At 36.5% G+C, this 19,197-nt stretch overlaps 1 protein-coding gene across 5 annotated transcripts in view; it reads right to left on the reverse strand.

Moving 5' to 3' along the window:
* The window catches only part of Tsp26a (Tetraspanin 26A), a 109,887-nt gene extending 90,690 nt beyond the window's left edge, over positions 1-19,197 (reverse strand). For all 5 annotated transcript variants that reach the window (XM_072909688.1, XM_072909691.1, XM_072909687.1 and 2 more), the window contains exon 1: positions 18,643-19,197. In XM_072909688.1, the coding sequence (XP_072765789.1) occupies positions 18,643-18,732 (90 nt within the window). In that variant the 5' untranslated portion in view covers positions 18,733-19,197. The remainder of the gene's footprint in view (positions 1-18,642) is intronic.

Genomic DNA, 19,197 nt, shown 5'->3' on the forward strand with positions numbered 1-19,197 from the left:
AATTATGCGCGACGCGCGAATTATCCGACGTATTCAACGGCGCGCAGCTCGGTCGCGTTCGCAACCGAGAATTCCGGCGATTTTTATTCATCTTAGAAAGCTCGCAGCTTCCCTCCGCGATTTTAATGAGCTCTCCGAATAACCGCGGAACGGTTTGAGAGGATCTCTTATACGGGTTCTGAGAGCGTCCTAATTTTTTACGTGGAATCTTTGTTCACAAAATTAAGAGGCATCGTCGCAAACCTGACGTGGCAGTCTCAATCGTGACAATTGTCATTTCTCTGCCAACGCGCGTTTGTGATTCATCGCTTGTATGATAACGGCGATTTTCAACGATACGAGACGCGATACACCCACTTGCTCTCACAAACCGGGTCAATCAAATCTGATTGAAAAACACGCCTATCCTGCTGCCATCATATCTGCAAAATTTACCCTCGTTTCAACAAAACTCGCCCACATGTCCTCTTCTCCCAATATAAGACAATATAAGCTCGTCCACATTAAATTCTATCAATACTGCGGATTATTTTTGTACGTCGAATATATATATAAACAATAAAATAATAATATATCGTATAGATTTTTGAATTATTTATATACAACTCAATTTCAAGTATAAATATATAAATGAAAATAAAATCGTATTATTTATTCTAAAAAGATTAATTCGACAAACGCGTGTGCGTGTTTGTGTTTGCGTATTATTGAACACTTCATGTATTTCGAAGGATGAGGAGGGATCTTATATTGGAATAATATGTAGGGATAAAATGTCTCTCATACACCCTCTTGGCAATGTCGGGATTGACCTTTCGAGACGACCCCTCGTTTCTAGACGGGCGAAATTCTCAGTCGAATCGCGTCTCGGCGAGAAGGGGAGGATCTCGTGGAAACTCGGAGACCGAACGAACGGAAGATGCTACTTTCGCGATAAATCTCCCGGGACGCAATTAAGCCGAATTTAACCGCGCGTTGCGTTGCGTCGCGGGGGTCCATGAGACTCCCGGAACGCATTTGCAATTTTGCGGCGCGTAAAAGTTAGCACCCAAACGAAATTTAATCGCCGCCGAGACGCGATTTCCGCGTTGCGGTGATTTTATGAAAGTTGGGAGCGATCACGACGCGGTGATAAAATCGATACTCTCACGAGAGATGATGTCAGATAATGGAATAAATCTTTAGCAAATTGTTCAAGACAGCTATAATCGAAAGATTTATTTTTAGATGCCTTCAATTCATTTTTCTTCACTCTTTTGAAAGTGCGATCTCTATCTTTTTTAAATCTCGCGACGTATTTCAATAAAGGCTTGTATTTTAACTAAGATAAAATTTAAAAATCTAACATTCTTAGCTTTCATATTAGTTGATCACCTTGTGACAGTATATTAATTAAATTTACAATTCAATCTTTATTAATTGAATACAAATTTCGCGATAAATAACATCTATTTGTGTCTGTTGCAAAACCTTGAGTGTGTATTTATATTTCCAATCATGTCATCTAATATGCAAGTACCAAGGAAATGTTTCACGTGACTTGAGACAAAGATCTCACTCGATCTTTGTAATCGTTATTTTATCGCTCATACCAACATGTAATTGGCAATATGTATATGCGTGCGTATAGCGTAGAAGAGTATGTAGTCAAAATTATACTGCGTTTCAGTATGTAGATAGTGAGCAAAGTCAATAGCTTAAGTAAATCAGCACAGAACAGAGTATAGAGTACTTTAACATGGGTCTACAGCAGAATCTCGATTATTCGAACAGCCATTAGCCGAGAGTTCGATTATCGGAACATCCATTAGCTTTACGCGTTCGATTATCTAGACTATATATATATATATATATATATATATATATATATATATATATATATATTACTTTGTATAAGTATAATGTATTCGAGAACATACACGCAGAAAGTTTTGCATAAATAGCTATATTCCTGCTATATTCTCTCCTACTATTAAATTGTATTTTCTAATAACGTCTACATATGTTTCAATATTTTTCGAATATACATATTTTTCGAGGAAATTAAAAGTGCAGCTCTATTTACCGTGGGAAAAAACATTAAAGAAAAAAGTCTAAAGAGATCCGTAGAAATTAATGGAAATTAATGGAACAAAAATAATTTGTAAAAATGTTTTATTATTAAATATTCAATTTTATATACGTGTTTTTATGAAACAAGTTTGAAAATAATATTTAAATGAAAACATGAATATTTTCACACAAAGGTATATCCATTGTAAAAAAAAAAAAAAGAAAAAAACTCTCAAAATTATAATACAATGTTTAAAAATCTTTTTAACATATCACTGCTTGCACTAGTCAAGTAGTCTGTAATTTTTTCTGTTTTTAACAAGTTTTTTAGATGTTTGTCCATTTACACATCTCACCTTATATCAAATAAAAAGAAAATTAAACTAACAATAAGTAACTTCTTCAATCTAATGATTAATGATCAATTTATACATCCCGTTTGACAGGTAATCAGCTGTTTTCTCGTTATCACTTAGGTTAATAGCATGTAATGGAGATTCGTCGTTTCGAATCACTCAAGCAGCTACTCTCTCGACTGCGAGACATAAATTTTACGTCGGTTCAACGCCTCTACTGTCTCTCGCAGATCCCGTACGATAGATATACACGTAGGTGTATACGCGTGTTGTTCGCTCGGGCGAAAAGCGCTTTGTTAGCCCGCGGCACAAATTTACCAATGCAAATTGGCCGAGGTCGAGCAACGTGCGACTGATGCCGGCGGGGAGAACTGCTCCGAAACAAGCAGTTCGCCGATAACTCGGATGACAATGTGGCGTGCGATGACGGCGCGTACCATCTGCGAACCGATCTGTAGCAAATAACACGACGTGCGAGCCATTTGATCGGCGATATCACGAGAAATGACAGAGAACGACGTACGGCGAACATGTAAAATCTCGAAATTCAATAAACGAGATAACTGCTTGAAAAAGAAAAAAAAAACGTGTCCTGAAACAAACGTGTCTAAATATTATTTTTTCAAAATATTTGAATTTGTATGAAATTTTTAGAAAAAAAAAATTTGGCTCCCTTTCTTTTTTTCGCTTCGAGTTTGTTTCTTCTTTTGTTTTATCGCGATTGAATTATTTGTCATAATAATTGGCATTTTTATTCGTTTTAAACTTTCTCCCATTTCGCGTTTGAATGCCAACTGGACTGCGGATGTTAATCGATTATTGTTTACGCGCCGTTTGAAAATAATTCTACGCCCATCTGCGCGTATCTGTCGATAGAGCCATTTGTAGGGGGATTGCGCCGAAAGCATAGATATATTGTAGGGCATGGAAAACGAAAAGGGGGAAGTGGAATTTGCGTTAAAGGGTTCTAACGTGATGTACCAGGGAACAATATAGGATCAATCGAACGGCATTGTGCGTAACGCAATCATATACGCATAAGCCAAGAGAGTTTAGTCGTCTATAGTGTACTTCAAAAGCCAAACGTACCAACTTTAATCTGTTCATGCTACATAACGAAATAATTATCGTATATGGAATAATAATATTAACGCTTTTTCTTTAAGAAATTAAAAAATTTTAAAAAAATGGTTGTAAAGTCTCAAAGTTTTGTTGAATTTCGGAGCATTTTATGGCTCTCTAAATAATTGTAAATAAATAGATACACATCTCTCTCAGACAAGAATTTATTTTACTCTAAGTAGCAATTTTCTCAAATATTTAAATTAAAATTGTATGATATAAAATATAGAGATAGCGATAGACATTCAAATTAATAAAAAAACGATTTACAAGTATTGTAAAGGCCTTTTTTCGACAGAGATGTTTTGAGGAATACTTAAGATATTCGAGTTGTAATATATCGTATAAGCAGATATTATAAACTTTCACATCTTCTGAATATATTATTTCATCGCATGATCGTCGTAAAAGGGCTCGTGGATGAGTAAAGGGCTCAGAGCGCGGAAATGTTTTGATCGTTTCCGGCCTTTATCCGGGACGAGCTAGTGTCGCTGGAGTGCATCATCGTGCATCAAATGCCATTCTTTCGGGAGAATTGCGCGACGAGGTTTCCCCTCCCTCCCGTCTTACCTCCTCACCTGCTGATGTAGAAGGACAAGAGGGATTCCTTTGTGAATCCCGTCAGCAGCCGGTCCGGAGCATCAACAATTGAGGACGCGGATGCAAGAACAGCGTAAGTGCACTTACCCTGCTTGCGCGTCCGAGCGCATCGCGCATCCCAAACCCTACCATATCCCGACCTGACCTATTTATGAACGGAGGGGCGCACTTGCGTAATAAAAGGTCGGACGGATCGCAAACCGTGAAGATGGAAGAGACGACTGCGCGCGCGCGCAACTATTTACGTAGTTATCTATTGTCGTCATGCGTGTTCAATGTCGTCATCGTCCATCGTTTTTCCCATCAAGATCTCGATAACGATATAAAGTCGCAAGACGTCGACTGACATATGAATAGCACAAACGATAAACACGATATTAACCCTTATTCCGTACTGGTGGGTTATTTTTGTCTGCGATTTTTCTAACAACGTCAATTTCTCGCAAAAAACAAATAATCATAAAATAATATATATTTAAGTAAATTATTTTTTAAATTTATTATTTTAGTCTTTATTTAGAATGTTCAAAGAAGGTATATACATTTTTTCAGATTTTTTAAAACACTTTTACATATTAATAAACTTATCGAAAATATGTTGTCAGAAGGTGCCAAAAATAACAATACGGAGTAAGGATTAATTAAGATGAGAGACACTGCCCCTAATAATGAGGTTCGGTGTAAATTATATATATATATATATATATATATATATATATATATATATATATATATATATCGATGGTCAGCGAGGTATGCGGTATGTGTGACGTCACAGAAGATGGAAAATCTAATTACGGAGCTAATTAATGACACATTGCGTGTTAATAAAATTATCTATCGATCGATAGATACCATCGAGGTAATGACGTTTTTACTTAGTGGACAAAGATTGACTGGCGATGACGACGACAATATTGTACCGCTGTTTTATTACGAAAGCTAAATTGTACGTTCCATGAATATTGGATTACCGAATGTGTACTGAATACCGGGCGGACAAGAACGGCAAGACGTAAACGTCTTAAGAGTATGGTAATTTCGTACATCCATTCATTCTTTTTACGTTCTCCTCCCTCCTCCCGGTCTTGCCGTCAAGTGGATTACCAAAGTGCCTGTACGCTTTTACGTCACGAGTAAAACGATGAGATTCCATTACATCTCGACCAAGTTTACGTTGGGAAGAAACGCTTCCAATACAAGATGTCTCTTCCGAAAAACATTTCAGCGGTAAACTCCACCAGTAGAATCTTATTTCATGTACTTTTATTGTATTCTTTTTTTTATTTTATTGTATTTGAAAATAGGGTGAATCCCTCAAGTGCTGTATGTATTTTTTTTTTATTTTTACGACCATAGTATACGTACTTCTATCTCTTTGGCAATGACGAAATGTCTGCATTCGACGGAGAATACAAATCGATTGGTTTGCGAGATAAAAATAAACTCTCGATCTCGTAAAGCTCGGTCATTCCTGGATTAGGAGAGTTTCGTCGCAAAAACGTCGCTTCTCTAGTGCCAGTCGACAAATTTGGCTCAAAAGTTTACGAGCAAATAAAAACACAAGGTGTTTCCAAATAATCGATAAAGAATAAAAATCGATTGACCATTATCATGTAGATATATATCTCCTCTTTAATTTACTTTTATAATTGAAGAAATCATCGTATAAATTTAATGCGCTGTATATTTACTTTATATTTATTTAATTCTCGTAGAATTAGAACCTTCTTTTAGTTGTAAATATAATCTTGAAAAAATTATAGTTAAAATGAGAAGAGATATATTAGATTGAGTTAAGTACTTAATTAAATCTGTATGTTTTGAAAATTTTTAGACTTTCTAAAAAGAAAAAAAAAACACAGAACCGAATTATTGACATGATGCGATTATAACGGCAATTATGCGTGTCGTTTTTCCAGATTCTGCGGTTTCACTCGCGCGTGATAATTGCGAGATTATCAGATTCCCATCGTCGCGTCGACGACGCGTACAACATTTGTTGCGTCACGCGGTTCATCTCGCAGATCAAAGACTTCCGCCAAAGTAATCAGGACAAATGGATTATCTTGGTAGGAAATGCAGGAGAATTACATTTATGAGAAAGGGCAGACGATAGGGTGTTGCGGCGTAATAATATTCCTCATGACATTTTCCGGTGGCCGGAAGGTGGGTACGTTTCGCGCACGCACTCACCTACGCACACACGCACACACGTACGCACGCACGTCATTGCGCTTATTCGTTTGACTCATGATAAAGCATGGAGGGTCATTGAACCCCTCTTCTTTCTCTCTCTCTCTCTCTCTCTCTCTCTCTCTCTCTCTCTCTCTCTCTCTCTGTATTTCTGTTGAACTCGTTCACAATTGTTGTGGCAACACAACAGGCCAGTTTTCAAACAAATAAAGCCATCGGAGAGAAGAACGAGGACGATTTTCCATCGTTCAATTCGACGTTTGTCACGCAATAAAGATACAGTATGGTCGGGGAGTAAATGAAAGCTCATGTACATCCATTAAAAAATCCACGCGTCGTGAAATCAGATTAGCATAACTAGCTTTTCGTTTACATTTCGTAAAGTAACCACATTGTTTTCGTGTACACGACCCTGAATTAACATGAATAACAGCGGAAAAAACTTACAAAATATATACATACATATTTGCAAAATTTATTTAATTTCATCACACACACGAATAATCTATTATGAAATGTCGTATACACTATATATTCAGAACGATGACGATTATACAGCGGAGGAAATTATTTGTGCGGGAATAAATTGCATTGCTGCCCTCGCGCAACAAGATGCATTTTGCGCGAAAATCTCTTAATCCGTAGCCGCGAGACAAACGAGCGCGACGCGAAAACCGCCCCTCGTCTCTGAATTCGCGGCAATTTAGCTAAGAGACGGAGAGTCGGTTTTTCAGCAGGGGGCTATATTCGATGCGCTGGGTTAACAATATACTGGGGAGAATACACTCTCCTCACTCGTATGTACGAATGTATTCGCAGATACCTGTACTCGTACTCGGCCGCTGGTAAAATACACCCGATATTTCAGCTGCGCCTATTTACACCCCCCGTGGCGATACATTTAACGGGATCGCCGCGCATTACACCGCACGGAATTTCGATAATATTGAAATTTCGGAGCGCTTCGCGACAATATCATGCGGCAGTAATTTGCCACAATAATTACAAGGAATATTAATGAGGGGAGTTAATACGGAAGCGCGTATACGGAAGCGCTCGGGGCTGTTCGCGCGATTCGATAGAATATCGCAGTTATGTGCAACGTAGATTATAGAAATTCGCTCTATATAGTATCACGGTTGAATAATGGATCATGGAAAATCATTTGCACCTTTAATAGCTTGGTTTGTTTCAATTTATTATAATCACGAATGTGAACCATTATTCTTGTTAAAAAAAAAGCTTCTTGATATTCAAAGGAGACTCTTGACATTTTTTTAACTTGCCTGATGTTTTTATTTTCGACCGTAAAATAACAAATATGAGAAGTAATCTCGGTGATGCAATTTAATAATTAACGCATAGATAACGTATTTGCACATGACCAATTAACGATGCTGCTAATATCTCGAGCAGTGATGATATTCGACGATTGGAAATTAACGGCCAGTCATAATTAGTTGTGCGATCGAAAATACTTGTATAATGCAAACGCGAGCGTTCGCCGAGATAATAATTCGCGCACTATCGGATTTTCTCAGAATAATAATCATCGCGGAATATTTTGATACTGTTGCTACGCGATAGTATATATATACAGTCATATATTTCTGTAACATCGCCGTTACTTTGCCCGCGCGTCACTTCGGCTCGTTATTTAGCCGGAAGGTGTTAATAGAAACGTAAATTGACCGACCGGCGGAGATGATCGAGCGACGAGATCATTCTCCCTACGGTGAATCGAATGAAAATACGAGTATATTCCTGCGCTGCAGGAAACGAATCGTTTCTCTCTTGAGAATAAAAAAAAAAAGAAGATAGTGCGAGAGCCTGCCGATTTGCGATTCAAATTGGATTTCAAGTGCGCAAATTAAATTTATTACATTCGCGAGTAAATTAAAATATGTTTTATTTATGTCTCTTCACTACATATATTTTTTTATTTTTTATATAAAATATCTTAATTTAATTATGAATATCTTATGAATATGCGAGACCAAATTTATTACGTTCATAATGTATAATTTAATTTAATTTAATTATAATTATAAAAAAATACAATTCTCATCTTCGATAATGGATCGCGATTGTGAAACACGTCATACGTTTATGCATGTCGGGCAGCAACTATACCGTAACTGCATCGGGCTTCTAATATTGGTTATGTAATGATTAGAAAGCGAATCGATGTTACAGCTTGTCCCGACATTCATTACTAACATTCGTTTCAGACGCGTTACATAGCCGATATATACGACCTCCATTCCGTTGCTAATTAACATCGCTCATTATCCCGCATGATGAATGCCGATGATACTGAGGACACGTGGTAAAAGGAGATTTAAGTCGGCACAATTATCTTCGTTGTTATTTTTTTTTTTTTTTTTTTTTTTAAGACCGACAAATTACGACTCTTCCTGACATTTCCTCGCAAAGAAAAAAATTATTTCAAATATCCGAGAATATATGTGCGACTTAAACGACTTTGAAATGAAAATATATATATATATATATATATGTGTGTAATCTAATAGTCGGTATATTTTTCCGTCAAGAAAGCATCCAGGCGAGACAAAATTTACGTTCGAACGAACGAAGCGCAACGCATAAACAGGTTTGCGGTCGAGAAGCAAGAAAAAAGAATGCGAATCGCGGCGGGACGCGTACCTAAAAATAGAAATTACGCGTGTTTCCGAATGGCAGATATATCTCGTGGCCGTCGTCGTCGTCGTTGTTGTTGGTCAAGAGTTTTACGAGCCACCACGAGTCGTGGACGGAACGTCAGCGTTATAGTAAGCGACGCGATAAACCACCGCGTGGCCGTCATTCTTCGTTCGTGCACGCGCCATTAATGCGGCATTTATGCTTTCGCCAAATTATACCGCACCAAGATGACTGTACACGCTTGCTCGCATATGATAAAAAGTATTATCGCCGAGCATAATCGGTGTAACGATCGGTATAAAGTCCGCCGGCGCAGTTAACCGTTGATAATTGAAAGCTTTTAACGTCGCTCCCGCTACGATTCTATCAGCCGCATCTCCGAGTTACACGAGTTGTAACACAGTCTGCTGAACATTGTCCGCTGAACGCTGTTTGAATTGAAAAAGAAAAAAAGAAGGAGGAAAAATATATATTTTCTTTCTTATACATGATTTTATTATTAAAGCTCAATAAATAACGGATGTATTGGATTGACAAATTAATGACAGTTTTGACATTATGAGATTATTTAAATTTTTGCTAATCGAGACTCTTGTATTTGAAAAAAGTACAAAAGTAAATTTATATTTTTTTAGAAGACTAGGAAAAATATCTAGGACCCATTTGCGAATTTGAAAAAAATTACTTTATCACATTACATAATCGTTGTATATTAATATTGTAACTACTGTTCTTTGATGATAACTTGTGATAATATAAACGATACTTAATTTTATTTGCTTATCAAGCTCGGTGTTTCTAAAACTTTGCAGGATAGTTTTATGCGTGTAACGAATTTTCGGAACAACCGATATGCTTAATTAAAATTTAACGATAAATTTAATTAAAAATTAACTGTTTGCTGTACATCAATAAAAGTCAACTTAAGGAGTATTTGCGTAAAAGTCGACGGAGGCGCGCCAAGGGCGCGTATCGCCCACCTGTTAAAGTTCTCATCGGACTTTGAAAGTAACGATGGTCGGGTCCTCTCTTTCTCTCTCGCATTCTAGCCAAGTTAAAACCAGGAAGTTCGTTTTAATAATCTCAGCGGTGTAACGCGCGCCTGCGTTACATTGGTGAGAGATAAGATTACAAAGAGCTCTCCCACTTTCTTTCTCCGGAAAATTGCGGGGACCGACTGGCATGATGGAGAGAGAGAGAGAGAGAGAGAGAGAGAGAGTCTCGGGGAGAAGTTTAATTCTTAAAATTGTTCCTAGAGTAGCCGCTTGTTAAGCGTGCCTCTCCTTTTCCCCTCTCCTGCAATCTACGCTCGTAACTTTGGTGCATTCTTTATCAAAGTTGCACTGAAGTAATCGTTGCAGAATGATTATTGTGTGCAGCGGGCTTTTTAATTTTTCCACCATCACGACTTTGTTTCCCTTCCTTTTCGTTTTATTGCTATATCTATATATGTAACATTAATTATTTTATAGCATCATGAATGATATAATAAAGATATTAATGGAGTATATAAGAACGGAATGGAATATTAAATGGATTAAATGAAAATTTCACTTTTTTGTCTAGCAATTTTTTCTTTCTATTTAATCGACGAATAATTTACATAAATTTATATTAATTTATCCAAACAAATTAAAATCAATATTGTAAAATGTTCAAAAAAGTTGAATCAGATACTGTTGTTTAACAGTCTGACATATTTTTGCGATCTCGTCTTACGATGATAGACATGACAGATATAATTCTATCGAGGCTTGGACGAACGGTCCGATTGTATTTTGCCGTTTTCACAGACTTTGGCTTTGTGAAATCATCTCTACTTAACATTAACATAATTCCGGAAGGATGAACGAGAGAGAGAGAAAGAGAGAGAGAGAGAGACACAGAGAGTTCACCTTTGCATTCGGCCCGCGTCACGAACTATTCTGGATGCCAGGATGCAGAGATCGTCGTATGTGCACCTTTGTGCACCGTTGCATACGGATCAGTGGGGTCTTTGATGTTAGCGATCTCGAGAAAACGTGTGCGTTTCCACCACCGTGACGTTCCGTTTCCACGCATCTTCGCATCCCTCCGAATGTCATTATCTCATAAGACTTCTTGGCTCGCCCACCTCGACGTCAGCAACAACTCGTTTGTCTTTCGCACATTTCCGAAATTCGTACTTTATTCTTTTCAAACGCAATTGCAATTTCTTACGTACCATGACTTCTTATCGATTTAAAACGCGTAATAATTATGTATTACACCGATGTAATTTCACTATTTCAAGATTTAGAAATATGTAATTAGAATAAATAGTTTTACTTAAAAATCTCATGTTATTTCTACTAAATAGAAAAATTCCATTCTACATGTTTCAAATATTAAGAATTATGAAAAATTAATTTCCTGTGGTATATTAAACGTATAAAAATATTTTTTTTAATTTTCCGTTTTCCTCTTTTGTTCTAATCGCGTATGAAGAGATAATCATGGATAATACATATTACAGTCGATATGTCACGGAAACAATTGGCTTTAGATTAATTAATTAAATTGAGTACATTTAATAAATTCGTCAGACATGCAAATAATATTCATAGTAATTAGTATGATTAGTACGTTGATATTGGATACGTTTATATATCTCTTGTTTATTCTCCTTCTTGTTCCTATGAAATCTGTATATATCAACAATTTGATTTATTTACTGTTTTAACTCTGTAGATTCAATTTCACTTAATTAATTCTAGAATACGATACGAGAATTATTGACAACTTTAATTTAATTCAAATACTTATCATGTTGCGATTACACATCGAAAAACCATTATCTATAATTATTAAACACATCATTCTCCTAATTAGTATAATAATTAGTATAATTAGTAAAAGTCACATCTACTATTAATGATTGTTGTAATCACTCGTTCTTTTATTTGTAAAGAGAACCATTACGCGACGCGTCGCGTTTAAAGATTAATACAGTCCGTGCGACAAATAACGAGATAACTTCCATTTCCGCGACAGCACACGCGACGCAACGACTTGAGAAATATCGAGGAAAGAAGTTATCTTAAAGTTCCTCTCGAGAGAATTTTTATAAAGAACCGCGTGCGCGTGGGCACGAGAATGTGTGCCGTGTTTCTATTCAAGTGCCGGCCGACGACAGCAGAGCAAAACTGCTTTAACGACGCCTTTCGTACACACTTGTGGCATAGTTCTCCTATGAGTCTCCGGTTGCGATTAGATCGTCGAGATGTGGGACATCTCGAGGGAATTATGCTCTTTTGTATATCGTACATTGTATATCTCGCACATTTTTTTCAAATATTTATGTACAATGTCGAAATACAGGACATCTTCTCCGACGACACTTTCTCTGACTGCTAAATTAGAGAATTTTATATTTCTATTAATTATGTGGATAATTTTATTTAATAATTATAGATAATGATCTTTCGTTATGTAATCACCAACATGGTGCATTTGAATTAAATTAAAATTGTCATTAATTCTGTATGGTATTCTAAAATTAATCAGGTTGAATTTTCTCGAGCAGAAATATTCGGATGTATTGTCAGTTCTTGAATAATTAACAGGGTAAAAGAGCGCTTAAAGATTTATTTAACGAGTTTCGACAAAACTTTGACCTCTAATATATATTAAAATTGATGATTTAACTTAAACGAAACTATAGTCATCGATTTGATTAGCTTTGTTGGATTTCCTTTCGAGTTGCCGATGTAGAGACAAGAAAAATCTCGTCGAAAAATCCAATCGCGTGAAACCACGGAACAATTTAATCACTCGATATTGTCATTCGACCGCAGAGCTCAAGGTGAATCGAAGGTTGCTCCGGTCGCTGTATGTATGTCGTCGTCATCATCGTCTTGAATTTTTTCGTGAAAAGTCTACGTGAGCGCTCCTCTCTATCCGTTCGCCATTACCGGAAGTTCGCACATCCTGGCAGGTAAGGACGTGCCGAATGAGGAGTTCACATCCTCCGTGCACTTCTATGGCATGGTGGCCGGTTGCACTGGTTAGAAACCGGTTGTGCGCGCAACTTTTGTAATGAGATTCCTCAAACGCCGCCGACGGCGGTGAAGGGTGATGCGGGGAGACCCGGGTGCAGGGAGAAAATCGACAGGGACGGATCTAAGGAGTTTTTAAAGAGGTGATACCGGGAATGTAGTGTCTGAAATAAATAACTTTCTTTATACTATATCAAATTATTAATCTCTCTTTTCATCTGTCATTTTCTCTCTTTAGTCTAATAAATCGTCCTTGCAAAAATAATAAGTCTTGTTATTATATTTTATATCTGAAAGGTAAAGGATGATCGGAAAGATCATTTTTCCAAGAAAAATTTGCAACAAAGTATCGATATACATTTCCAAAATAAAATATGAATAAAGTTTGAATAAATAATAAATAATTAGCATGACTAAGAATTCATTTCGAAACTTGAATAATGTAACAGATGTTATATATTTTTAAGGTATATAACTATTATTTTATTACACTATATATATCTACTGTATTATTATATTATATTTTAAAATAATTATAATGTTGAGAACTTCAAAAATTATATTTTACCCTATAAATTAATAATACTTGATGGATTTATATTTATAAATGTGTCAAAACTGAAGGATAAAATTACTATATATTTTTGTTTTAGATATATAAATATACGATTTATAGATAATGCAATATAATTATATTATATTTATTTTTTTGCAAAGCTAAAAAAAATACAAATTTTAATATCCGCCAAAATTGAGTACATAATGATCCACAAAAGATGAGCTAACGTTTTCGTGAAGAACAGTATCGGTGAAGTTTCGTGTGTTCGAGCACCTATGGCATCATCTATGGAACACGCACGCGTATGCTCGCGGCCGTTCACACGCACGGGAGTGACGTGTAAACCGGGAGAATACCGCCCGGTTTGGAGTCATCGTCAGCTAGCAAGGCCAATCATCTGTTCGAGGGCAGCCATGCAGAAAGCGCGGTGAACGGATTCGGCTTGTGAAATATGTCGATTCCGCAGCCGGATTTTTTTCGAGAAGAATACGAATAATTAGCCCGTAGCTCCCATAAAAATTACAAATTATTTTTTTCTCGATCAATAAACTTTATTTGCGGATTCCTGAACAACCTTAGAGTCATCGACATTAGAATATTAATTAAAATTTGATTCGAGAGACGCGTCGTCTTCTTCAAAATTGAAATTATAAATCTCAGAAATAGTTGACATGTTTTTTAATTTATTATTTAGTATCTTCATCTAATCATCTTCATTTTTAAATAGAATACATTTTATTTTTATTTTTTAAGCAATATATGGTAAATGTGAAGAACAAATAATGGAGTAATTTGTTTCTCTATCCACTTGTCCAAAACTAAATGTCTAAGCTAGCTATTGAAACAGCTGTCATTAATTCGAGCGGAACTGCAACGGAACTGGACCAGCTGTGCAAGCGTGATAAGCACAACGAGTGCATCAATATGTAATCGCGACGATACCAATCGGAGATGCAAATAATGCAAGATAAGGGCCAACGGTGCTCAAATTGTGGGAAAAACGCGATGGAAGAATTTTTTTTTTCGAGATTTAAAGCGAAAATAGCAAGCGCGTAGAAAATTACATTATGAATTCGTTACAGGATTGCGAATGATCTCGGAGATGCTTCTCTCGACAAGCCATAAATGTTTCGCGCAATATCTCATTTTCCGTGCGCCAACTTTACGAACGGAACCGTGAGACGCGCACGGATTTCCGCTCCGAGGGAAAACCTTTTCGTTCGCGGAAAAACTTTGTGATAAAATTATTTGCGCGCGATGGTCGTTATTATTTTTCAGCGACGCATAAAAATTTTACGAGGCCGGTGTTTCACGAAACGCGCATTTCTAACGAAATCTCTTTTTCTGTCTTTCTCTCTTCTTTTTTCTTTTTTTACCTTCCACACACATACGCACGCACACACGCACAGTCCAATTTATATAGAACCGAGGAACGCCAGTAGAGTCGCGAGGTTAACTCGCCACGACTTCCAAACTACGAAACTTAGCGCCTTGGCGAATGTTTGCAAGTTTGTCGAAAGAATATCAGGACAGTATCGTCGAAGTTGCGACTTTTATTAGCTCAGAACGAGTCGAGAATCGTGATTCGACCGATTCTGCGGATTTTCACGCGGTCGCGCGAGATATTGAACATAACCACGTGTTAATTCCAGCATTTTTCATGGATAAATATTGCGGTTGATTTCTTGAGATGTTTTGATAATCAAACAATTGTCATCATTAATCTTTTTGATATATATATATATTCATTTTTCTATAGATTAAATCGTAAATAAATAGTAAGAAGAAGAAACGATATTTTTTTAAGAAAAATGAATAATTAATTATTGCTATTATTTCTTTTTTATAATACATGATAAAATATATATATGTACGTCCAGCAATATTTGTTACCTTTCGCGTTCGGATTCTATCTGTTTAAAATATACAAAATTTAATCATTTAAAAATGTATTATTTATTATTATATTTCATTCTTTATATATACATCATTTTTAAATCAATTATTAAATTTTTTCATACAAATAAAATAATTTGCGAATACTGCTATTCAATTAATCCATAAACTGAATAAAATAACATTGCATATACATGAATGTAATTAATATTATTCGTTATATATATATATATATATATATATATATATTTTTTTTTTTTATAAATTATGAAATTCATAAACAATCCGAGATGAGTACGAGCTCTCATGGTACGGCCACTATTTAATTACGCAGAGTGCTTGGCAGGAAGAACTCGCCACATATCACTAGGCCAGTGCTACATTTCATGAAAACCCCGAACCCAGCCCGCCGCTCGGTTGCGGGAAAATCAATAATACCTTTAATCCGTTCCAGTGAAATAAGCTTGCACGGAGTTCATTACCGTGCGGTTACTTCAATCCGTGAACAATTCAGTTTGCAACGCGATCCTTGCATTTTTCACCGTCCAAACTCCATAAAGTGCCAAGTTTCTTTCATTAATTGGTGTGAATAATAATAGAAGATGTAATATATGGTTAAGAGAAAAATATCCAGTTGAATAATTTGACTTGTATGGTTTATTAATATAATATAACAACTTTACGTAAATCTCTTTCTATCTTTGATTTAAAATATTTTACTAAAACTTATCTCGTTAACGACAAAGATTTATCGAAGACTTTAATCTCGCGAGTGATAGATATTACGCGAGGCTTATGTCACCAAGGAATAAGATTCGGTTAAAAATTTGATGAAGTTGAATTGCTTGTTTTCGCGTGTAAATTAATTGGCACAAAGTTTCTCTGTGTTAATACGTGTACGCGAAATAAAATTACGATTTGTAAACAACATCGTATAAACGCGGCGCGACACACTCGCGTGCGGAATTGATCTATCGCCGTCTATCGTACGTTATCCACCGCGAGAACGGACAGTCACTCGATCAAACAGAACGTAAATCAAAAAGAGACAGACAGAGTGAGAAAGAGAGAGAGAGAGAGAGAGAGAGAGAGAAAGGAACGAGCATGGTGTCCCGCAAATAAAATCTTTCATTTCCCAATAGTTTACTCTATCCCCTTTAATCGCAAATGTCACGTGCTATCAAACGCATTAATTTGCGAATTTTTCTATGAAAAATGTTAAAATTATATATGTATATTTGTGCGCGTGATTCTTTCGATTTTAATGGACATAAATAATAATTAAAAATAGAAAAAATGATTTATTTCAGATAAAAAAAATTTTGTCCGAGATGAGGTGAACTTCAAGGTTTCCAAGAGCGATGCTCAGCTAATAGAAACGCCCGGCTTTCTGTTTACGCGTCTGTAACTAATGTACCTCGCACGCTGATTCTGAGTAATATAATATATACATGTATATATTACATACTGAGTAATATACAGACCGTATCGCACACGTGCACGCTGCATAGCGTCGTCGCGGTCCTCGCAATTGGGACACTTCGCGGCCCGTGCGAGCTGCATTGCGGGTCATTTGCGGCGGTTTCTGCAAAAATGCAGAAACCGTCGCAAAGATCCGGACCGTTACAAATTTCCCTTCCGACAAATAAGTTTATCACTGTCAAAAATTTTATCCTTTCAAACATATCCCTTTACCGAAAAGTTTCACGATAAATTCGAACGATAGCCGAACGTTCGCGTCTGTTCGTCGTATTTAGAGAGTGCTACTAAAAGTTCACCTGATTTATATATTTATCTCCCATCAATCACATAAAATGTTATTTTGAACTGAGAGTCAAACAAGTAGCGTAGTAAAAAATTCGACTTGTAATGGTCATAATATTTATATGTAATTGATAGGATTGTAATTAAATTGAAATGACACACGTAATCCATTAATAAATAATTAATTTATTAATATTTTAAGTTTAGTTCTATATATATATATATATATATATAGTTTATTAAATTTGTTAAATTTTTCTAATTTTCTGTAAGCGCTGAAAAACGAATGACAAGATGTGGTTTTTACAACAAAAATTTAATTTTTTATTTGTTATAATATATATCACTTTTTCTCATTAACGTGACAATAAAATATTAGTAAGCTATTGAGAGATGTCAATAATCTTTTAATCGCGATTGAGACAAGCTGTGTGATCTTTATACATCAGATATAAAAAAATGATTATGACATAATAAAATCTAGATTGTGTTGGGCACGATTATTCTTATTGTTAGATATATCCTGATAATAATAAATGAAAAGACATTATAATTGATATCTATCTAACTTTTGAATAGTGTTTAAAGACGAAACTATTCGACTGATGTGATAGACGTAATCGCATTCTACTGGCAGGATTTCATCCCAAATGGGAAGAGCTTTACGAAAGGGGATGGAAAAGAGCGGGACGAGCATTTCGCAAGCGTAATCGATAGATCGCGCGCGACAACAATGACTTTCTCATTTAATATTATTAAGATAAGAATGCAAAGGCGCGCTACAGTGGATCGAGATAGAGTATAAAATAGTAATGATATCAGACATTAAAATTTTGTAAAAAAAAAAAAAAAAAGTATACGCGGTCTTGTTATTCAAAATTTTATTGTGAGATATATATACTTTTCAACGGTCGTATGAGCCATAAACATTTTCACCAAGCATGAATATTATTAAAATTAAATTAAATATGACACACTTTATTTGAACGCGAAAAAAAAGAGTTCGCATGCAACGTGATAATAAACTCTCATTGTAATGCAAACAAAAGCGACCGGAAGGTACGCAAATTTTATTCTGTCTTGGAAATATTACTTGCCGTTATATTTTCCAAACACAGAAAACTAATAATGGCTTCGCGAAGCTTTCATGAAGCTAAAGTATAAAAATTAAAAGGAACTCCCTTACAACTACCCCTGTTTACTGAAGTGCTGCCTTTGAACTGCTGCTCTTTGTACTTCCCCTTGACTTTTTATATACACATCATTCTCCTCTAATAAAGGGTTTACATTCAGAGTTAACGTACCCGAAATTTCGGGGGGGGGGGGAGTAACGTTTCCGAAATGTCAAAAAACTGTGATTTACGCGTGTGACATCGCATCTGTCATTCTCGCGCGCGCGCGCGCGCGCGATACTCACCCAGAACATGACGTTAAATCCAAAGATCACGTACTTGAGGCAGCAGCTCACCTCGCTGGTATCCCTTCGGTACTTCCGCACGGCGGGCATGGCTGAGAGACATTTATCTACCGATCGTGTGAACCCCTCACATACGTGTCACACAGACACAATACACCGAGAACGGACGGTACACGCGTGGCGACGACGGAGGGAATTACGGAGCCGCCGCGGAGGCGGCGAGGGAACACACTGTATAATTCATATACTACGCGAGGAAACTAGGAGCACATCATCTACGAGCTGATCACGAGAGGGACGACATAGCTAGTGCGAGGCGATCTTGCGCGAGGGGCCTCTCTTTCAGCCTCTTCCGTCAATCGGCTCCTTTTTCGGAACGCCCGCGCGCTTCTCTTATCTCTCTCTCTCTCTCTCTCTCTCTCTCTCTCTCTCTCTCTCTCTCTCTTTCTCTTTCTCTTTCGGGCTCGGTCAATCAACTGATCACAGTAACGCACCGTACCGCAATTACGACTGCCGCCATTGTCACGTCACGGCGCGCACTGCTCGCAGCCGGAT

The sequence above is a fragment of the Anoplolepis gracilipes genome, chromosome 17 (assembly GCF_047496725.1).
Source record: "Anoplolepis gracilipes chromosome 17, ASM4749672v1, whole genome shotgun sequence".
Taxonomy (NCBI): domain Eukaryota; kingdom Metazoa; phylum Arthropoda; class Insecta; order Hymenoptera; family Formicidae; genus Anoplolepis; species Anoplolepis gracilipes.